This window comes from Camellia sinensis, chromosome 9 (assembly GCF_055761805.1).
Source record: "Camellia sinensis isolate YWXY chromosome 9, ASM5576180v1, whole genome shotgun sequence".
NCBI lineage: Eukaryota > Viridiplantae > Streptophyta > Magnoliopsida > Ericales > Theaceae > Camellia > Camellia sinensis.
In genome coordinates this window covers 105,500,862-105,524,692 of record NC_138969.1, presented here as the reverse complement: position 1 = coordinate 105,524,692, position 23,831 = coordinate 105,500,862, and the positions used below count along the sequence as shown (strand labels likewise).

General features: G+C 48.1%; 1 protein-coding gene across 1 annotated transcript in view; it reads right to left on the bottom strand.

Annotated features, from left to right (window-relative positions):
• The window catches only part of LOC145799669 (uncharacterized), a 38,740-nt gene extending 16,019 nt beyond the window's left edge, over positions 1 to 22,721 (bottom strand). The window contains exons 1-3 of the mRNA XM_082889279.1: positions 22,362 to 22,721; positions 22,183 to 22,281; positions 21,554 to 21,974 (exon numbers count right to left, since the gene is read on the bottom strand). Of these exons, the coding sequence (XP_082745405.1) occupies positions 21,554 to 21,974; positions 22,183 to 22,281; positions 22,362 to 22,721 (880 nt within the window). The remainder of the gene's footprint in view (positions 1 to 21,553; positions 21,975 to 22,182; positions 22,282 to 22,361) is intronic.
• Between the last annotated feature and the right edge of the window lie 1,110 nt (positions 22,722 to 23,831).

The window sequence follows — 23,831 nt, the reverse complement described above, 5'->3', positions numbered from 1 at the left end:
CTCTGTTTCTTTTCCTGAGGGGAGGGAGAGGTCCCGTAGACCATCTCTCAATGTCCGCAGGCTACATTTCGTGGCCGTAGGCCATTTTGCCCATTTCGGAGTCCGGTTTCCGGTTTTTCGGGACCGTTGGCCGTGTGCCTCGGTTCGGGACCGCCTAACCACCTCCGTTTGTTCTAATTTTTGGCATACTCCTTATTTGCTCCATTTTGAGGGACACTAGGGTCTGAGAAACCCACTTCGTGGCCGAATGCCACTTTCGGTGCTTAACAGCCCATTTTCGGGACCTCGAACTGCGCGTTTTGGTCCCCGAGCATTCGTTTTGCAACGGTTTTTGTTCATTTTTGGCAGGTACCTCTGTTTTATCACCGGAGAGGTCACTGAAGGGTGGGAGGCCAGCAATTGTTGCAGCAACCAGTTATACATCCTCCGACGCCCTCCGGCGCCCGTTTTCGCACTTCCGGGCTAATGTTGAACACCTTGGGCCCATTTTCTCGAACTTTGAACCACATATTTGTGATGTACACACATGGGAGGACCCTAAAAAATGGTGGCTGGCCATTAATATTACTTGACCCTTTTGACCCCCTCCTTCCGGGCTAATGTTGAACCCCTTGGACCAATTTTCTCGAACTTTGAACCACATATTTGTGATGTACACACATGAGAGGACCCTAAAAGTTGGTGGCCGGCCAGTAATTCCACCTGACCCTTTTGAACCTCTCTTTCCGAGCTAATGTTGAACCCCTTGGACCCACTTTCTTGGACTTTTAACCACAGGGTTGTGTTGTACACAGATAGGAGGACACCATCAATTGGTGGCCGGCCACTAAATCTGATTGACCCTTTTGACCCCTAGCCGGCCGGCTAGGGGGTGTGGCCGGCCGGCCACCTGCAGCAAAAGTAATAGGCCGGCCGAGCTCCTTGCACTGTGCACTTTACAGCTGTGGAGCTTTATCCCCCAGAAAAGATCTTTATCTGGGGGATATTTTGTGGGGGAAAGTTTGTCTCCTTTTCCCCCACCTTTACACCCCCTTTTTGGCCCTTATAACAAGCAAGCTATATCATTTGTTGGGGTTAGAAAATTTGCTCTTCAAGCTTCCATACACAAAGCCATTTCTATACCTCTCATTTCCTTGAAAATTCCTAAGTCCCTAAGCACCATTTCTTCTACACCACCAAGCTCTACCACCACCACCTCATTTCCAGCAACAAGGAAGGCTTCTCAAAGGCTAAAGGAGCTGCAAATTGATCCAAGAAGCAACAAAAGCTTTGATCTTCAAGGGTGAGTAACATTTCTCCTCTTTGACCCTTTTTCTTGATCCATTTGTAAGCCCCACTTGTTTTTTGTTTCAAGCTCCGGCCCTAACTGAAAGGGGCCCTCTTTTGAGCTCATTTTCACTTTTCATTAAGGGCTCAACCCTGTTTGAGCCCTCCATGATGCACTTGCTTCATTGATCCTCTTATATGTCATAATCTTGCATGCTATTTTTGGCCCATGAGTAATCTGTTTTTGAGCATGTTGTAAACTGATATTAGGCTTATTTTGAGCCCCTCTTCAACATTGAAGAAGGGCTCAACACCATTTGGGACTTCCATGTTGTACTTACCTTTATACTCCTCTTTTCTTCCCCATTCTTGCATGCAATGGCAGCCTACCATGTTTTTGTTTTTGGCCATTTTACAGTTCTGAAAAAGTGCTTATTTTGGTCCATTCTTCATATTTCATTTAGGTCCTTTCATGTTTTGGGACCTCCATATGCCACTTCATGTTATATCTCTCTTTTATTCCCCATTCTTGCATGCAATGGCAGCCTACCATGCTTTTGTTTTTGGCCTTTTTACAGTTCTGGAAATAGTCCTATTTTGGCCCATTCTACATATTTTATTAAGGGTCTTTGGCTTTTTGGTGATTATTTTGCATACCTCATGTTATAGCACCTTTTGAGCCTCAATCTTGTGCTTTTTTTTAGCATGTTTGTATACTGATTTTGGGGCTGCCATATACCATAAATATTCATATTTTTGGTCCCTCTTCAGTGTTGTAGAAGGGAATTTTTCAGTTTGGATTTTGCTTATATCACTTGCTTCATTACCCCTCTCTTGGCCCCTATTCTTGCATGCCATTTTTTCCATATCTATGCTTGCTGTTTGGCCATGTTTATAACTGTGAAAATGCCTTTTTTGGGACTGTCTAGCTTCTGTCCTTGCATTGCATGTCCATATTGTGCATGTTTGGCATAGCTATAGGCCATTTCGGGGGCCTAAATTCGCATTTCGGGACAATTCCATGCATTTGGTATCATTTCGCCTCATTTCGGGACTGTTTTCCCCCATATTTTAGTGCTGAAATTCCATTAGAATGATTGCATCATCATTTCATGTCATTGCATCGCATTCTGCCATCGCCTCGGTTTGCGTGCCCGTGTGCACGCATTTCGAGGCACCTCTTTTTTCATTCATCGGCATCCTATGTGAGTGTGGCTGAGGCTCACTCATGTTGGTATAAGTCCATATCACATTTCCATATCATTTACATTGCATTTTGCCATCGCCTCGGTTTGCGTACCCGTGTGCACGCATTTCGAGGCACGTCTTTTTTCATTCACCGGCATCCTATGTGAGTGTGGCTGAGGCTCACTCATGTTGGTATAAGCCCATATCACATTTCTATATCATTTACATCGCATTCTGCCATCGCCTCGGTTTGCGTGCCCGTGTGCACGCATTTCGAGGCACCTCTTTTTTCATTCATCGGCATCCTATGTGAGTGTGGCTGAGGCTCACTCATGTTGGTATAAGCCCACATCATCATTTCGTGCCATTGCATCGCATTTCCGTCATTGCCTCGGTTTGCGTGCCCGTGTGCACGCATTTTGAGGCACTTCATTTTTATCCGTCGGCATCCTATGTGAGTGTGGCTGAGGCTCACTCATGTTGGTATAAGCCCATATCACATTTTCATGTCATTCGCATTGTGTATGCCATTGTCTCGGTTTGCGTGCCCGTGTGCATGCATTTCGAGGCATCTCTTTTTCATAGCATAGTGCATACTAGGTTGTATCTTAGATCACATTCTGTCATTTTCTCGGTTCGTGTGCCCGTGTGCACGCACTTCGAGGCATCTCATTTTCATAGCATAGTGCATACTAGGTTGTATCTTAGATCACATTCTGTCATTTTCTCGGTTTGTGTGCCTGCGTGCACGCATTTCGAGGCATGTCATTCCGTAGCATTGTGTATGTTAGGATTATATCTTAGTTGCATTTCATGCATATCATGCATATTGCATCGTGTTCGGGATAGGAGTTAGCCCGGGCACGGGAAACGATGTGCATTTCGTACTCCGAGTGACGGAATGTGTCTCAATTCCCTAGTCACCGACACTCCGGATTATCCATGATGGAGTTAGGTTTTAGCTGTAGTTTCATGTGCATTCATTCTATATTGAGTTGTGCATTTCGACTCCTCGGCCATCATGCCTCGGTATGCGTGATTGGTGGCACGAGGATCGAGGCATGCATATATCTGTGCAAATACATTGCTATGCCCCTTTCCTGCTCTCTGTTGCAGCAAAACGAAGAATCAGCAACCTTTTGGGGCTTGGCACGCATTTCAATAACAGGTGTAAACAGAGGCTAATTGGGGCATTCCGGTGGATTTCCGCGCAAGACAACCCGGACATGCATCATCCATCAGAAGCAAGGCAGTCCCTAGCTTGCATGCCAGTTTTACAGCTTTCTTAGTTAATTTGTTAATTAATTAGGAATTTGTACATTATTCGGACTGTAATATTTTGGACTGTAATATTCTTTTATTCGGGACTGTATATTTATTCGGACCCTCCGAGTGAGGGCACAACTGTAATAAGTGTGCGTGAGTGTGATGTATGTCTTCCAACCCCACGTCTTTCTCCCTTTTATTTATACGCTTATGATGGTTAGATTAGGGCATATTTAAATTAGCATACAGTATGACAGCATGTTTGCATTCATTCATCTGTATTGCATGCACCGGGCTCGGCACATCATACTAACTGCATTGTACTTTCAATTTCAAAGTTGAATACATGATAGTTGTAACATTTCATATACCATGTTTAGAATAGCCGAGCCTGCTATAATTGCATTTTGCATGTGTTGCATTAGGCATTTCTGTATAGTTAGGATCATGCATGATTTCTAATGAATTCCTATTTTGGAATTCCTATTTTGGCTTGGAGTACTCGGTAAGCTTTATGCTTTAGCATCCTTGCATGCGTGTGAGTGACTGCCATGAATAGCATGCTTACCACGAGGCTATGTGCTTATCTGATATAACTGCCTGAATGCCTGTGGGTGAAGGTTGGGTTACTTAAATTGGAATAAATCATCAAATGTTTTAAAACCTACTTGCGAGTAGCAAACCATTTTCAAAAACGAACATGAAATGTTTTGTTCCAATTCAGGCGATCCAGTCTATACTTGTATGCTGTGCACATCACATAGTAACCTAGGCTAATAACCGGAATAAGAACTCACAATGTTTTTAAAAAATTGATATCATGGTTAGTAGAGGCCGGTCTATGACCGGGCGAGCGGGGGTGCTCACGAAGTGACCTTCCCCAATCGTACCCAAGTTCCCGAGCCGAGGCAACTTTGGTGATGACGGACACGTGGCCTTTTGGCACCGAGTCAGGGTTTCCTAAATTTCCCAAAATAAAATATTTAGGTGGCGACTCTGTATCTGGCAAAGCAGTCCATGTTTGGCACTTCTTTCAAAAAAATCTGTTTTCTCAAAAAACGATTTGCCGGATTTGGACTCTTTGGTTCAGACTTAGAACCGTGACTAACGAAAAGTCGAGTCCGAGCTGTGGCGAGGTCCCTCGCGGGCTTGTTACACACAGCCGCATCATTCTCATTAAGTACTTCCAAGTTGCCTGCCTCCTCTGTTACAACAGACTCAAAGGAAAAAGAAAAAGATGACCTAGACAGAACTGTGGCATCCGGGTTATCACTCCCAAGAATACCGAACTCAGACTCAGACGAGCTGGAACCTGATTCCCACCCTACGGACTCGGTGGAATCAGATTCCGGTTCACTACCTGACCCGGTTTTGCTCGATAAGAATCCTTCCTCGTATTGCCAGACGAGGGAAGGTGCAATGGATGCATCCAAAATATTTGAAGATGGGCTTGCAGCCGTTTCATTCCCGATCATGAACACTGAGAGGTCATTCCCCAAGCACTCATGTATGATCGGAGGATCTGAAAGTAGGCAAGCCAATGTTACCCCCATTTCAATCTCCGCTTCCTTGGAAACCTTCTCTTTACACTGCTTAGCCTGAGCAATTGGGTCTGTTTGCTCCTCGGCAACGTCATCCCCAGACAATTGTAAGTCAAAGAATATCTCAAAACCTGACAGGCGCCTTTTCTCTGCATTTAGCCATGGCTCTGGGAAGCCGCAGAACGGGAAGTCCTCCCCCTCCCGGACAAAACGTCCGTTCAGGGCACCCTGGATCGGTCGATGCATCAACCCAAAATGCCTTTCGGTCTGCTTAGCACTGGCCCTTCCGGCCATTTCTTTGCCTTTCCTCACCCAGTCCTCCTTGGTAGGAAGATAACCTAGACCAAAGGTATGTGGATTATGCGGCACTCTGGTCGATGCTGCAACGCCTTTTCGGCCACTGCGCCCTAATCCCATCCCGGGGATATGCTGTAACTTGTTCATGAGATACAATGATTGTGCACTGACATAGAGCCCCTTATCAATGGCCAGACTGTTCTGTACAACCCGGGCCTCGGCTAGGGTGAACCCTGATAGGAACACATCCTCCGTGCCATGTTCGATCTCTAGTACTGGTATAGACACCTCTGGAGGCGGATGGATTGACGAATTCCCAAAAACAATGGCCACCCCTATCCCGTGGGGGTATTTCAACATCTGATGGAGGGTGGAAGAGACTGCCTTCACCTGGTGCAGCCACGGCCGCCCTAAGAGTAGATTAAAGGTTACGGGAACGTCCAAGACATGGATGTCAATATCGTGTTGTCTTGGACCGACCTTAGTCAGAACCTGCACAGTCCCCATCACTTCCCTGCTAGTGTTGTCGTATGCCCGAATCACCTAGGCAGTAGGTGCGAAGTCCTCGGGCTTCAATCCAATTGCATATGTCGTCCTTGACGGACATACGTTGATGGCGGATCCTGTATCGACAAGAACAACTGGTACCCATTTGTCTCTACACTCCACAGAGATGTGGAGTGGTTTGTTATGATTTGCGCCCTTCGGTGGCAGTTCCTTGTCGGAAAAGGTCAACATCGGGGAAGCCCCTCCCGGAAAAACCAAACCTACTAGCTGCTCAGGCGTGGTGTCTATTGAGAGTTTGGCTTTGTCCATTGCAGATAGGACAGCTTGTCTATGAACTCGAGAAGCCATAAGCAGTCCCCAGATGGAGATGTCTGCCTGTATCTTTTTCAACTGTTTCAACACAGCCTCTTCTTCAAGTAGCTTTTCTTTCTGCTTCTCCACCTCCTTATCTTTTCCAGACGCCTCTGGTTGATCTAGGTGTGGGGGTTTGAAATACCGCCCGCTCCTAGTCACGTGGTCAACTTCGCCAATATACCAAGTATCATCCGACTGGTTATTCCCCCAGTCCTCATCAGTGTGGGCAAGACATAGGTCATCGTCTTCCCACCACATGCCATCAGCAGCCGGCAGACACCTATCCGGCTTCGTTACAACTATCCCTGTACTCACAGCACCTTCCATCCATGTGCTCGTAGCATGCTCTGTTCTTGTGCACACAGCACGTTCAGCCCCCACAGGGGCTTTGGCCTTTCTAGCTCTCTTAGAATCCTTGATCCCTTCCCGTTCAAAATGTTTCAGTGCAGCCTGCTTTTTAACATTTCCTGTATTCAAAATGCCCAAATCCCGAGCAAAATTCTTGGCACCGGCGCTCTGCGGGGATGCATTCTGATTCCCGGCCCTTCCGGCCACAGTTGATGTCCTTGTCCCAGACGGGCCCTGTTCTGGCTGAGATTCTTCAACAATATCTAGTTGGTCATCAAGCCACCCTGTAGCCTTTGCTAACCCATCAAAATCAAACCAGTTGACTGTCATGTCTCCTGGATCTTGTTCGTTGAAAAACTGAAGGTTAGCAATGTCCTCTTCCAGATCCGTTAAGTCATCTAGCCTCTGATCAAATCCATCCTCCCGTGCTACACAAATCTCTGCCCCCACTGGCAATTCCACATTCGGCCTAGTTTGGCCTACTGGTGTAATGTAACCTCTCGGGTCATTCATGACGCTCTCAGACCCCTCAGGCTCTGTAGAATCATTCTTATTTGCCTCAACAGTCGTCCCACTTCTATCTTCGATAGCCACCACCACCATTTTAGGTTGGGTTTGGGAGATGTCCAACATGCACAAGTTAGTGCTGTCAGGAATGAACACCTCCGGCTTCGGTAGGTGAGAAGAGGTGATATATATGCTAGGGTCGTATGACACAACCCCAGTTTGGATAAGATTGATGTGTTTGGCAGGTGGAGCTTGGTTATGTGGTGGGAGAGGGTTGGTTGTGACATTCGGTTTCTCCGAAGGCACGATCACCCTATTGTCAATGAGATCCTGAATCTCATGACGCAATCGAAAGCACCGGTCGGTGTCATGACCATGCTGTTGGTGAAAGACGCAGTACTTAGTTGGGTTATGGGAGGGGGGAAGTGTTTCTAGCAATGGCCGCGGCTCCAGGGGCATTAAGTGCCCTTTCTTAATTAAAACCCCCAGAGCTTTGGACAGGGGCATGTATAGTGGAGTGAAGGTTCTTTGGCGTCGAGGTAGGTACTTGGTTGTTTGTGAGTTACTTCCGGACGTGCCGGTGAATGGTGTAGCTGTAAGGGTTCTTGGGGTGGTGGTGGTGACCATGCTCACATCTGAAGCTCTGGCAGCTGCAATACTGCTTGTGCCTGCATTCGTATTGCGGTTGAAAGTCCTCCTAGGCTGCTCTCTGTCACTGTCAATCAGACCCTGCTTTAAAACATCCTCGATCTGCACCCCAATCTCATGTAGATCCACAAAAGTGGGGAGAGGGAGGACGATCATTTTCTGCATGAGCTTGGGCTGGAGGTTGCGCGCAACCATCCATATCTGATCTTTGTCCACAGGCCTGATGGCCATCATCGAGGCCTTCGCCCTCCAGCGGGTCACAAAATCGGAGAAACTCTCCTTCGGCTCCTGCCTAGTCGTCTCGAGATCACGGGTTGTAATCTCGATCTATGTATTGTAAGAGTATTGAGCTACGAAGGCCTCAGCCATCTCCTCCCAGTTCCTCTTAACGGAGTCCTCTAGTTTTGCATACCAAATAGTCACTACACCCGACAGGGTCCGACCAAACAGAGAAAGCTTCTGTAATTTGAAGAGGCCCATCAGCCTTAAAATATTTGAAAACAGCAGTAGGTGCACCATGGGATCTCTAGACCCATCGAATCGGTCAATATGTGGCATCTTAAATCGGTCCGACAACGTCACGGCCGAGTCGGTGTACCCATCCTCAATATTTGGAATGGACTTCACACCCTGAGATTTCTTGAACAACTTTTCAAGCTTGCTCACTTTTAACATTGTAGGGTCCACCTCGAACTCAAAGGGTGAATCCGATAGGTTGGTCTGTGCTTTGGATAGCTGGGGTAGGATTGGGGGCAGAGCCGGCCCTGTTGGAATGTCTGTATCTTCCTGGACATTAGCTGTCTCCCCGAGTATTGGCACTCTTAGCGGGGGAGGAGCTTGGTGTGAAGCAGATGCTCCAGTTTGTTGTTGTAGCCTGGCAATTAACTCTGCCTGTTGGGCCATGACCTCGGCCTATTGTATGGCAAATTCTGCTTGACGGGCAGCGTCTTGCTGCATGGTTCTCATACTTTCTTGGAGTTGACACACCATCTCCTCCATTCCTACCATACTGCCCTGATCTAATTGAACTGCCGGTATATCTGTCTCTGCAGTAGACTCGGAAATCTCAACCTGACTACTCAAGGACCACTGATCTGGTAACCGCGGTATCGATACATTGTGCCTTACTGACCTCCGTCTAGCAACCGGGGGTAAAGAGTGGAACACTGGTTGTCCGTCTATCAGATCCTCAGATCGATGGAGTCTGCGACCTCTAACCCAGAGTGCTCGGGGGATATCTGCCTGGTCGGAATCAATGGTGCCAAACTACCTTGCAAAAAGATAAATAAAGCAATAATAAGGAAACAAAGAACAGAAAAACGGACAGCACAACAGCTTAAATAAAGACAACACACAGTTGGCAAACACAAGCTGAATGAACCGTTCTCAACCACTGGTCCCTGTTCCCAAAATCACTGGCTCAAATTTGAATCTGATACCCACAGATATAACTGATTCTCAAAACACTTATGCCCGCAGGCCTGATGCCCAGACTTGCAAATTGATACATGCATTCCTATAGAGCCACACTCTAAAAGCACATAGCAAGCAAGTGAGAGCCAAAACACCCCTATGTTGGGATAGGATTTCCCTGTCCTATTTTGTTAGGAGCTAGGGTTTCACTATGCACACAGCAGTTTCAAATAACCTATAATTGGGTAAGCAACCTATCTTAGTTTGGGATAGTCACTATGGATTCCGATATGCACTAGGTCGAATGGTCAAAAGGGTGCCCCGATAAAAACCACGGTTTCTGTTCCCATCGTGGCAGAGCCCGTAACCGGTCAGCCTTATGGCACGCTTCTCAAAGCGAGCCTCTGGAAAACCGTTCAGGAATAACAGACAGCAAACACTGTGTCCTAGGCACACCAATGCACATGCAATGCAAAGAAACACATACGTGTAATCAAAACAAGATATCATAAGTTCGAGTCAGGTTCTTTAAATCCCCAACAGAGTCGCCAGAAACTGTAGACTGTCCGGAACTCTGCTCCGCGCGCGAGGGCGCGAATCGTGGTTCATAACTACTACTGTTCGGACTCAATGCCACGGTTCTTAATCTGATCTTGCAAAGTGCAATGTGAGATTGATAAATCACCAAAGAGTCCAAATCCGGTAAATCGTTTTGAAAAACTGATTTTTAGAAAGAAGTGCCAAACATTGACTGTTTTGCCAGATACAGAGTCGCCACCTAAATATTTTATTTTTGGAAAATTTAGGAAACCCAGACTCGTGCCTAAGGCCACGTGTCCGTCATCACCAAAGTTGCCTCGGCTCGGGAACTTGGGTACGAGAGGGGACCGGTTGTGGGCTCTGCCAGTATGGGAACACAAACCCCGATTTTACCGGGGCACCCTCTTTGACCATTCGACCTAGTGCATATTCGGATCCATAGCGACCATTCCAAACTAGGACAGGTTGCTTACCCGTTTATAGGTTATTTGAAACCGCTGCGTGCGTAGTGCAACCTTAGCTCCTGACAAAATAGGACAGGGAAACCCTCCCCCAACATAGGGGTGTTTTGGCCCTCACTTATCTGTTATGTGCTTTAGAGTGCGTCTCTACAGGAATGCATGTATCAGTATATGAGTTTGGGTATCAAGCCTGCGGGCATCAGTTCAGTATTGACAGCATCAAGCCTACGGGCATCAGTTCAGTATTGTCAGCATCAGGCCTGCGGGCATCAGTTCAGTATTATGGGTATCAGGCCTGCGGGCATCAGCCAGTATTTGAGAATTAGTTATCTGCGGATATCAGATTCTGTTTTAGGAGACAGTGATACAGGGATAATAATCAGTGTTTGAGGACAGTGTGTTATTCAGCTTATTGACTATGTGTTGATTATGCCCGGCTGTGTGTCATGCATTTTATTTTAAGCTGTTGTGCTGTCCATTTATCTGTTTATTTATTTCCTTTTCGCTTTATTTATCTTTTGCTAGGTCAGTTTTAGCACAATTGCTTCCAACCCAGCAGGCATTCCCCAAGCACTTTGGACACGAGGTCATCGACTCCATCGATCTGAGGATCTAATCGACGGACAGCTAGTGTTCCATTCTCTACCCCCTGTTACCAGAAGAAAGCAGAAAAATCGCAGTGTATCTGAACAGAGAGCACCAGAACAGTGGTTTCCCCCATCAGTGGACAGTCAGATTGAGATCCCCATTGAGACAGATCTGTCGGTAGTTCAGATAGATCAAAACAGTATGACGGCACCAACAGGAGTTGAGGAAATGATGCGCCAAATGCAGGAAACCATGCGGGCCATGCAGCAGGATGCCGTTCGCCGAGATGAACTCGCTAAGCAGCAGGCCGAGATTATGACCCAGCAGGCTGAGCTAATTACCAGGCTGCAACAACAGAATACAACATCTGCTTCACACCAAATCCCTCCTCCGGCAGGGGCTCCATTACCTGAGCAGACACCTGTTGTTCGGAACGCTCCTCCAAACACCCAGAATACTGTGCCGACTATCCAAAATCTGCAAGAGGACACAAATCTTCCAACAGGGCCAGCTCCGCCCCCGCTTCCACCACAACTGTCCAAGGTCCATACACCCAATCACCCAGACTCTCCCTTCGAGGTCGAGGTTGATCATACAGCTCTGAAATTGAGCAAACTTGAGAAACTCTTTAAGAAATCCCAAGGGGTCAAGGCTATGCCGGATATCGAAGATGGATATACCGAGGAGGCCGTAACACTCCCCGATAGGTTCAAAATGCCACAAATCGACCGCTTTGATGGGACCAGCGACCCCATGGTCCATATCCGATTGTTTGCAGACATCTTGCGGCCAATGGGCCTAACACGACCACAGAAGCTTTCTTTATTCGGCCGAACCTTGTCGGGTGTGGCCTCCCATTGGTACGCAAAGTTACAAGATGAGGTGAAGAAGAATTGGGATGAAATGGCTGAGGCCTTTGTCGCGCAATATTCATACAACACTCAGATCGAGATCACAACCCGTGATCTCGAAACGACGAGGCAAGAGCCCAAGGAAACTTTCTCGGACTTTGTGATCCGATGGAGGGCAAAAGCGTCAATGATGACTTTAAGGCCCACTAACAAAGATCAAATCCGGATGATTGTGCGCAATCTCCACCCAAAGTTGATGCAGAGAATGATTGTAGTCCCCTTCCCTACTTTCGCAGATTTACATGAGATGGGGGTGCAAATCGAAGACGCAATGAAACAAGGTCTGTTTGACCACGACAGGGAACAACCGAGGAGGACCTTCAACCGTAACAACAATGCGGGCCCGAGTGGCGCTGCAAATACGAGAGCCTCGGAAGTTAGTATGGTCACCACCACTCCCCCTCCCCCTCCAAGGCCCATGACTGCCACACCCTTCTCCGGCGCGTCCGGAAGCAACACACAAACCAACAGATTCCAACCGCGAGGCCAAAGAACCTTTACCTCACTATATATGCCCCTGACCAAAGTTCTGGGAATATTGATGAGAAAAAATCATTTAAAACCCCTGGAGCCAAAGCCATTACCGAATCCACTCGCCCCCTCTTATGACCCAGCAAAGTACTGCGCATATCACCAACAACACGGTCACGACACCGACCGTTGTTACAGATTGCGTCATGAGATCCAAGATCTTATTGACAAACAGGTGATCGCGCCTCCTAATAAACCCAATGTCACAACCAACCCTCTCCCACCACATAACCAACCTCCCCCTCCCAAAAGAATTAATTTTATCCAGACTGGGGTCGCATCTTACGATCCTAGCATCTATATTACACCCACCCACCTACCCAAGCCGGAGGTGCTCCTCCCCGATTGCACTGACTTCTTGTGCATGGTGGACATCTCTAAAACCCAACTAGAACCGATGGTGGTGACCGTCGAAGATAGGGCAGGGCAGATTTTGGGAGAGAATGAGATTGTTGAATCTGAGACTGGACAGAGTTTTGCTGGGGGAGCCTATGATCCAAGCAAGTACATCCTATCAACGAGCCGAATTGGGCTAAGTATAGAATTGCCAGAGACAGGAGAGCTATGCATGATCCGGGGGGATGGATCTGGGCTATGGGCAGATGATCTGACAGCCGTAGAGGAGGACTTTGCCAACCTGCAATTTCTCGATGACCAGGAACTGGGGGATGCGTCAATCAATTGGTACGATTATGAGGGATCAGCGGAGGCCACTGGATGGCTCGAGGATCAACCAGATGCAGTGGGGGAAGCCCAACCAGAACAGAGCCCGGCAGGGGCGGAAGTATCAGTTGTGGCCGGAATGGCCGAAAGTCAAGTTGTATCGCCGGAGAGCGCCGGTGCTAAGAATTCCGCTCGAGACATGGGCATTACGGATACGGGAATTATTGAACAAACAGCTGTACTGATGCAGTTGGAACGAGAAAAGTTTGAGGAGGCTGAGAGAATTAGGAAAGCTAAAGGCCCTGAGGGGACTGAAAGTGCTGTGTGCACGAAGATAAAGAATGCTGCGAGCATGTGGACAGGGAATACTGCGAGTGAAACTAAACCGGAGCCAGACAGGTGTCTGTTGGCTGCCGATGGAATGTGGTGGGAAGACGATGACTTATGTCTTGCCCACACGGATGAAGACTGGGGAAATAATCAACCGGATGACACTAGGTACCTCGATGAGGTTGACCACATGACGAGAAGTGGGCGGTATTTCAAACCCCCACACCTGGACCAACCCGAGGCATCCGGGAAGGATAGAGAAGCAGAGAAACAGAAGGAGAAGCAGATTGAGGATGAAGCTGTGTTGAAACAGTTAAAAAAGATACAAGCAGACATCTCCATCTGGGGACTGCTAATGGCATCACGAGTACACAGAGAAGCTGTCTTATCTACTATGGACAAGTCCAAACTCTCCATAGACACCACGCCTGAACAGCTGGTTGGGCTGGTTTTTCCGGGAGGAGGTTCCCCAGCCTTAACCTTTTCAGACAAGGAGCTACCGCCTGAGGGCACAAGTCATAACAAACCTCTCTATATCTCTGTGGAATGTAGAGATAAGTGGATACCGGTGGTACTTGTTGATACCGGGTCTGCAATTAATGTTTGCCCGACCAGAACGGCATATGCAATCGGGTTGAAGCCCGCGGACTTCGTCCCAACTACCCAAGTGATCAGAGCATACGACAATACCAGCAGAGAAGTGATGGGGACTGTTAAAATTCAAACCAAGGTTGGTCCAGGACAACACAGTATCGAATTTCATATCTTGGACGTTCCCGCAACCTTTAACCTACTTTTGGGGCGACCGTGGTTGCACCAGGTCAAAGCAGTCTCTTCCACTCTACATCAGATGCTAAAGTACCCCCACGGGAAAGGGGTAGCGATCGTTTTCGAGAATTCATCAATCCATCCGCCGCCGGAAGTGTCTACACCTGTCTTGGAGATTGAGCACGGCACGGAGGATGTGTTTTTATCGGGGTTCACTTTGGCCGAGGCTCAAGTGGTGCAGAATGTCATGGCTGTGAATGAGGGCATGTACGTTAGTGCACAATCTATCTACCTCATGAACAAGCTAAAACATACCCCCGGGATGAGATTAGGGAGAAGTGGCCGGAAGGGCGTCTCAGTGTTGGCCGAAGTGCCACACAACCCTCACGCCTTTGGACTGGGTTATCTGCCCACCAAAGAGGACTGGGTGAGAAAAGGAAAAGAAATGGCCAGAAGGGTCAGAGCAAAGAAGGCCGGGAAGCCATTTGAGTTAATGCACAGGCCCATCTGGGGTACCTTAAACGGACGTTTCGTCCGGGAGGGGGAAGATTTTCCATTCTGCGGCTTCCCGGAGCCATGGCTAAACGCGGAGGGGATGCGCGTGCCTGGTTTTGAAATCTTCTTCGACATACAATTATCTGGGGATGACATTACCGAAGCGCAGACAGCCCCACCAACTGAGGTTGAGCAATGTGAAGCAGTGGATCCTAAGGGCACAGAGCTTGAAATGGGGGTAGCACTGGCGAGTCTACTATCAGATCCTCCGATCGGCCAAGAGTGCTTGGGGGATAACTCTTCGGTTTCTGTGATTGGAGATGAAATAGCTGCGGGCTTTCCAGCGCCGATCTTGGATGCATCTATCGCACCTTCTCTCATCTGGCAATATGAAGAAGGCTTTTTATCTAGCAGTTCCGGGTCAGGTAGTGAGCCGGAATCTGATTCTACCGAATCTTATGCGTCGGAATCAGATTCCAGCTCGACTGAGTCTGAGTCCGGTATTCCTGGGGGTGATAACCCGGATGCCACAGTCCTGTCTAGGTCGTCATTTTCATTTTCTTTTGAGTCTGTTGTAACAGAGGAATCTGACGGCTTGGAAATATTTAATGAGAATGATGTGGATGTGGTTTCTGAGTATTTTTCTGTGCCTTTGATTTATTGCTTAAATCAGGATTTTCAAAATTTTGATGAAAACAACGAGGGAGAAATTCCCCCAGTTTTGCAACGATTAATTGATCAAGAGCAGGAAAGATTTGTTAAACCTTTAATGGATGAAATCACTACTGTGAATGTTGGTACTGAGAAGGACCCGCGGCTGGTCCAGATCGGGTCCACGTTGTCTTCAGAGGAGCGCGAGCGCTTAGTCGCTTTATTAAAAGATTTCAAAGATGTTTTCGCGTGGTCCTACGAAGACATGCCTGGAATCGATCCTGAGATTGTACAGCACCGGATCCCTCTTGATCCCGAGGCCCGCCCTGTCAAACAGAAACTCAGAAGGATTCCCCCGGACTGGGCCCTCAAAATTAAGGAAGAGGTCACCAAGCAAATTGACGCAGGGTTCCTGCTGGTATCTGAATACCCAACTTGGTTGGCCAATATTGTTCCGGTGCCAAAGAAGGATGGCAGAATTCGGGTCTGTGTAGACTTCAGAGATTTGAACAGGGCCAGTCCGAAGGACGACTTTCCCTTGCCACACATTGATGAATTGGTGGATTTCACGGCAGGACACGCCTTGCTTTCGTTTATGGATGGTTTCTCAGGCTATAATCAGATAGTAATGGCACCCGAAGACCGGGAGAAGACTGGATTCACTACCCCGTGGGGTACATATTGTTATAGAGTGATGCCATTCGGGTTGAAAAATGCTGGAGCTACGTATCAACGGGCAGCAACTACAATATTGCATGATATGATCCATAAAGAGGTCGAAGTGTATGTGGACGACATGATTGTCAAGTCCAAAGATAGAGAGGGCCACTACACCGCCTTACAAAAATTCTTTCAAAGGATCAAAGAGTTTCGGCTGCGACTGAATCCCTAGAAATGCACGTTTGGTGTTACAGCAGGGAAAATGCTAGGGTTTCTGATTACACAAAGGGGCATCGAGGTCGACCCTTCCAAAATCAAGGCCATCTTAGAAATGCCACCACCAAGGACTGAAAAGGAGGTGCGAGGCTTTCTGGGTAAAGTGCAATTCATAAGACGGTTTATTTCTAAATTAACCTTGACTTGTGAACCACTTTTTGGTCTCCTGAAGAAAGGAAAGAAATTCCAATGGGACGGCCGATGTCAAGCAGCTTTTGAGCAGATCAAAGAGTATCTACAGAACCCACCCGTGTTGTCACCACTAGAGCCGGGGAGACCGTTGATATTGTACCTTTCGGTAACTGAGACTACCATGGGCTGCATGCTCGCGCAGGAGTCAGAAGACAAAGTGGAAAGGGCCATATACTATCTGAGCAAAAAGATGCTGGATTACGAGACCCGCTATACACCGCTGGAGAAGGCTTGTTTGGCCTTGGTATGGGCAACCAGGAAGCTGTGGCACTACCTGTTAGCTCACTCTGTAATGTTGGTTTCGCGTTTAGATCCCATCAAATATCTTTTCGAGAAACTAGCACTTACGGGTAGGCTGGCTCGCTGGCTGCTGTTACTCTCCGAATTTGATTTGAAGTATGTAACGCGCAAGTTAGTAAAAGGGAGAGCGGTAGCGGAGTTCCTTGCCGACCACCCGGTTGTGGGGGATGAAGCGGTTGAGTGTCTATTCCCAGATGAAGCCATTCTGCACGTCGAAGATGAAACTTGGACGATGTACTTTGACGGAGCGTCAAACCAGTATGGGTATGGGATAGGGGTGTTGCTGATAGCGCCTGATGATTCCCGTATCCCTTTAGCATTCAAGCTCCGGTTCAAAGTTTCCAACAATGAAGCAGAGTATGAGGCATGTATTGCTGGCCTGGAAGCAGCCCTAGAACTAGGGGCAAGACGGTTGGACGTCATTGGGGACTCAAACCTTGTTGTGTCTCAAGCAAAAGGAGAATGGAAAGTCAAGGAGGAAAGGATGATAATTTACCACCAAACCTTGGACTTGTTAATTCCTCGATTTGAGAAGATAAATTTCACCCACCTCATAAGAGAGAACAACAGGTTTGCAGATTCACTGGCAACTCTATCTTCTATGATAGACATCCCGTCCGGAGTCCGGATGCGTCCAGTCATTATTGATCAAAAGTTTACGCCAGCATACGAGTCGATTTCCGCCATAGATGAGGTTCAAGACGGCAACCCCTGGTATTACGACATCTGGAACTTCTTGGAAAAAGAGACATATCCACCAGGGGCAAATGCCAAGGATAAGAGGGCCATCAGAAGAATGGCTGCTCAGTTCATTATCTGCGGGGGTAAGCTGTACAAAAGGGGTCATCTGGGAATGCATAAGCTCTGTGTAGAAGCTGAAGAGTCAAAACGCCTGATGGAGGCCATCCATGGGGGGGAGTGCGGTGCACACATAAATGGAGTAATGCTGGCCAGAAAGATCCTCAGACAGGGCTACTACTGGTCAACCATGGAGGAGGATTGTATTAGTTTTGTTCAGCGATGCCACAAGTGTCAAATCCATGCAAATCGCATGAACATCCCGCCGTCAAAGCTGTACAACATGACTTCGCCATGGCCTTTTTCAGTCTGGGGAATTGATGTGATCGGAGCTGTTACCCCGAAGGGGTCAAACGGGCATGAGTTTATCCTAGTAGCGATAGATTATTTCACAAAGTGGGTTGAGGCCCAATCATACGCGGTGTTGAAGGCGTCGCATGTCGCAAAGTTCATCAGAAACAACATCATCTGTCGCTACGGGGTGCCAAACGAGATAATTTCAGATAATGGTTCCCACTTCAAGAAAGAAGTGGTAGACTTGTTGGAGAAATACAATGTGGCTTTCCATAAGTCATCTACATACCGGCCGCAGACCAACGGAGCGGTTGAGGCCGCCAACAAGAATATCAAGCATATACTACAGAAGATGGTGGGAACATATCGGGATTGGCCAGACAAGCTGCCATCTGCTCTGTGGGGCTACAGGACTTCAATCAGAACTTCTACTGGAGCAACTCCATATTCATTGGTCTATGGAATGGAGGCTGTTCTACCCATCGAGATTGAGGTTCCGTCGTTACGAGTATTGGCTGAATGCCAGATAGCCGAAGCAGATTGGCAGCAAAGCAGATTCGAAGAACTCATGCTCTTTGATGAAAGAAGACTGAAAGCACTGTACCACATCCAAGGCTATCAACGTAGAATTGCCCGGGCTTTCAACAAGAAGGTTAAGTCCAGGAATCTGAAAGAAGGAGATTTGGTGCTCAAAGACAACCGAGCTCCCATCCACGACCCAAGGGGCAAGTTCAAACCCAATTGGACTGGTCCTTACATCATCAAAGCTATCTGGTCAGGTGGGGCTGTGGTTCTGATGGATCTAGATGGCTTGGAGTTCTCACAACCGATCAATATGGACAAGTTGAAGAAATACTATCCTTGAGAGGCTCGCTAGGCCGAAAACCCGAAAGGGCGACCTAGGCAAAAGTCAGAGCACAAAAAATTAGAAAATATAAAAACTGAGCTCGCAAGGTTGAAAACCTGCAAAGGGCGGCCTTGGCAAAAGTTAGAGCGCAAAAGGAGAGTGAAAATACTCGAGTGAACCTGAGCCTGAACTACGTAAGGCTTGATTCCCATCTTTGGGATACGTAGGCAGCTTCACATCGAAGTTCAGCCATAAACTTTTCCCCGATCAACTCTGTCCATTTCGATCATCTCAGTCATCTTTATCCATCAGCATTTATCGCGATCTCCGGTACAGTGCTGTTCAAACTAGGGGCAACTTTCCGTTGCCGCGACGATGCAAAGTTACTCAGACTAGGGGCAACTTTCCGTTGCTTTGCAGTGCCGCATTGTTCTTCAGACTAGGGGCAACTTTCCAGTTGCAGGGATCTGGGGTTGTGCATCTCAGTGACAGATCTTCGGCGTGTCCAGTTCTGATCCACATCGAAAATAGTTTTGAAAAGTTTTAATAAAAGTTGACTTTGTTCAAATCAATCTTTTTACGACTAAGACCATTTTTGGACCAAAAGCGGAAAATTTTCAGTACCACAACTTTCAATTTCATTGATTTCAAAATAGAGTTCTCCTGCTCTTGCATTACAATCGAGGTTGCTTTTTTTGGTACATTCATAACGAAAACTTGAAAATGCTAAATAAGCAATAAATTTGGGGCATAGTTGAATCAAGTATCTCTGCGTCCCCTCCCAGAGCTGGACGAAGCATCTGATGCCAAGCTAGGCCCAACCTGTGCCTCCTCATTGAGCCAATCCAAGCACTCATCGGACAAAGTGCAACTGAAAGTTGAAGCAGGGGCCAGGAGCTCTCTAGTCCTCCATGCCGTGGCATATCGGGCAAGCTGTGCACCCCGGACCGGGAAAGCAGCTGGGTACTCAATCCCCTCCGGTGGGCAGGTTTGATCATGACCAAACTGACGCAGGAACCGGAACGGAAAATAAAATACGCAGTGGGTTAGACCAATCAATTGGATCCCAATCAGCCGGGACATACTATAGCTCATTGCCGGGAGGTTGAGCCAAGGGCAACGCCAAGCAATGCCGTCTGTGGACAAATTGCACATCCAATCGAACCACCACCTTTCGTCAAGAGCATTGACTAGGTGCTGCCGAAAGAAGTAGCCTCGAGCTGAATAGGCCGAGCAAGAGTCCACAACCTGCAACTTGTCCATTAACCATACCTAGGGGAGGGATGGAAAATGAGAGAATAAAGAACAGAGAGATGTACGATGAGAGAAAAGTAAGACAAGGGTTTTGTGAGAAAAACCGAGCCTGAGGGTCGAGTGATGTGAGCAAATATATATGTGAGGTCGGGTGGGAAACATTACCTGTAGCAGCAGTGGACTCCCGGCGAACCTAGTCGCCTCCCGGCGATAGACAGAATCTAAGCCCATCAGTGTCTCGGCCAAGGTCATGGCAATACAGCTCTTTCCTTCTCTCAAACCTTGGGCAACTTCAATCAGGCGAATGCTAGCCCCGCCGAAGCCCGAGGAAAGCAGAAAGTGAGACAACAAACATAAGCAGAGGGCGTGTTGCCTGAAACCCTGCCAATAATGGTTGCTGCGGTCACCGGCGTCGGAAAAACGATGGATCAAACTGAGGATGTCCAGTTCCCCACTGCAGATCAGAGATCGAGCGTCATGCGCCGTAAGCCCACACATCCGCCCTAAAGCCTGAGCATGGCCAAAACGGAGCTGGGGCAAGATCACTTCAGAGCATTCAGACTCCATCAAAACCTGAAAATCTTCGAAAGTGGGACACATCTCTTGGCCGCCAAAGCTAAAAACATGCGTCACTGGATTCCAGAACCTTGCCGCGGCATGGAGAAAAGGAAGTTGTAGTGGAGTACGGCTCAGCGTGAATAGTGCATTCAAGCCAAAACCCCGGAAATTCAGCTTTTCCGAGCCATCTAGAGAAGAGATCCAAGATGTGACATTTTTTGCGAGAAACGCCTCCATCTTTGTCTAAAACTAAGATGAAATGAATGTTCCCGAAGTTGAGGCTTTTATAGAAGGAAAAACACTATTCACGGGGACACATGTCAAAAATCAGGTGGCTGCAGGACTAAGTGGCCGGCCGGCCACCTTTTCTGGCTGGCCAGCCATTTACTTTTTACAAAACTGGCCGGCCAGCTGTCTCTCTCCACAAAATTGGCCGGCCGGCTCCCAGGGATGGCCGGCAATGCTGCAGTGTATCTCCTTGGCCCTGTTTTACCCTTCGAGGGAGAGTTCCAAGCATTTCCATGCAACGGGAGAGTCAAAGGCCTTCATCTCCCTCCGTTTCGGATGCGTTCCGGTGCCCAGATTGTCAGAAGTACACTCTGTTGTCGTCTTGTTTATCGAGTTGTTGTTTTGATTATCGAGTTGTTGTTTTGCTTATCGAGTTGTTTGTCGAGTGGACGTGTTTTGTGTTTTTGAGCCATTGTTCTCTGTTTAAACAATCTTTGTTAAAGTCTTGTTTATTTGCGTTGTCAACGTTGTTGCATTTTGCTTATCGAGTTGTAAACTTCCTAAGGTTCTGTTATATCTTAGTAAGTTGAGTTGCTTAGTTTGTTGCGTCGGTTCACTACCTGACTTGGTGATTACACAATGCACATTTCCTTTCAATTTCATTTTTGTGCGAAATAAATGATGCGATACGATGCTAAAAGTTTAAAATACAAACACATTTTCAAAAGCTATTTCATTCCATCATGCTTTACAACAAACAAAGGTACAAGTTTTACAAAAAAATAAAACTGCCTAACAATGTGCAAAGTGCTACAAACTACTAGCAAAAAGAAAAATAAAACAGGAAACAACAGCATCAAAGTCCTCGGGAACGGGAACGAGAAGCACTCCTCATCCTCTTCTGCGGGACAACCTCCGCACCATCATCATCATCTGAGTCAGAGCTGTCATCCTCCGGATCCCCCTCAGCCTCACCTCTGTTCCCCGAACCAAAACCGGAGCCCCCCTCCTCAGCAGATGTCTCTGACTGACGATCGGTAGCCTCCTCCTCCTCCTCAGCATCCTCCTCCTCATCATCAGGCTCCACCTCTACAACGTGAGCCCTGCGTCTGCGGACAGGCCCTCCTTGAGCTCCTCGAAAAGGCCAAGATGGCCCGGCTCCTCGGGAAGGCCGAGATGACCCCGCCCCCTGAAAAGGCCCGGGTGACCCAACTCCCTCAAAAGGCCCAGATGGCCCAGCTCCCCAAGGAGGCCCAGGTGGCCTGGCCTGCGGCTGACCGGACCATGAAGGCATCTGAAAACAAAGAGTTCGATTCAAATACATCAGTCCAAATATATACATCAGATGCATATACAAGCAAAGGCTACGTGAAGTGGGTGCATGTAAATGCAGTGTCCAAGTGGGGTGTGTGTCAGATGTGCTCTACACAAGTAGTCTATCGATGCAGTAGAAATCAGCATGTCATCAGAAGTATGATAAATGCCAGAAAACTGAAGGGTACCTGAATGCCCGCGACAGACAACTGTGCCTCTCTACGCAGGACCATGCCCTCGAGTGTGGCCACCAGTCCAACCACCTCCTCCATGTACCCTCGCGGTGGCTGCAAATATGAGTTCATAATCATCAGTGAACAAAAATGACTAAACATCTGAATGATGAATGAAAAACAGTGGAGCATACCAGCGGTGAGTCAGGATCAATGGCGTATCGATCACTGGGCATCGGAGGCTCTAGCGGGATCGGGGTCGGAGAGATAGCCCCATACTGCCACGCCATCAACTCAGTCGGCATATCTGGCCATCCAGGATGAGGATAAGTCGACGGAACTGGAGGAACCGGTCTACTCCCACCTCTGGATGTACCAGCCCTGCTAGTAGAAGGGGCGTCTGCAGCCCGAGCCCGAGCCTGGCCCGAGGATGACATACCGGCAGGCCTCATCATCGGGATACGAGCTCCCGTCAATAGAGGCATCAAATATATGTGACGGTAAGTGGCGTAGTCCCCCTCCTCAACATATGATAAAGCATCACTACCCAGCATGGCGCCGACTACCTCCGAGTAAGAGAGCCTGTCAGCAGTCCGCATACTGACTGGGGGTACTGCGGGAGGATCTTGAGAAAGATACCCCCATACCTGGCGTAGAAAGCGTTCCCCCAGGAACCATGCCCTGCCAACCGGCCCTTCGAGCAGGACCCTATACTGGGAGATGTCTGACCCTCCGGTATACTGAAGTCGGAGACCATCACCCAGGGACACCCAGGGCTGCCATGTGATCTGCGGATGATAAATGCATAAACCAATCAGAAATCGAGAATATGCAGAGCAAATCAAAGATGAAAATGAAAGGAACTGAAAGTTCTGAGGTACCTCTGAATGCCGCACAGTGTCAAAGTACTGTCGGAAGTAAAGGAGGGTCTCTCGAGGTCTCGGCCGGTGCGGGCCCTCGAACACCAGTGAGTATGGGGTCATGGCAACCCCTGCCACCTCCAACTCTGGGGCTAATGCTGGGAAGTATACATAGATCCACAGCTGAGAAAAGCAGTGCAGAATGTAAGTACGAAATGCTGAGAGCAAAATACAGACTGTAAAAGTGTGCTGTGTGTGCAATGTACAAGTAATGAAGAGCAGAAATGTAAATAAAGAGGACAGAAAAGTACCTCCCAGGCTCTCCAGTAGCCGCCAAGTAAATCGCCCCGCCCGCGGGAGGTCGCGCTCATATAAAAGTAAAGGGTAGCCAGGCCGGCGCCACCCCAGTCATATCGACGGACCTGTGATAGGTCAACTAGAGCGCTCAGCAGATATAACCCGACTGTGTTCCCTCTATCGGCGAACAGGGTAGTCCCGAAGAGGAACATAAGGAAACCACGGGCATACTGCTCTGTCTCCTTGGGAGTCTCAGGCACCATCTCCGCCCGCCGGAAGTGGGAAGAGAACCAAGTGTATCGGACTCTCCCAGAAACCCTGTCAACAGGCGGGCGGGCCCCCAATAAATACATCCAAGCGGCCTCCCACTTGCCCATATCCTCATCATAAGGGATGGACCAACCTCCTATGTCTAAGCCAGTCAACACAGCGAAGTCCAGAGGCGTCATGGTCATGCCCCCGGTAGCAGAGAAATGAAAGGAGTTGGTGGTGTCCCACCATCTCTCT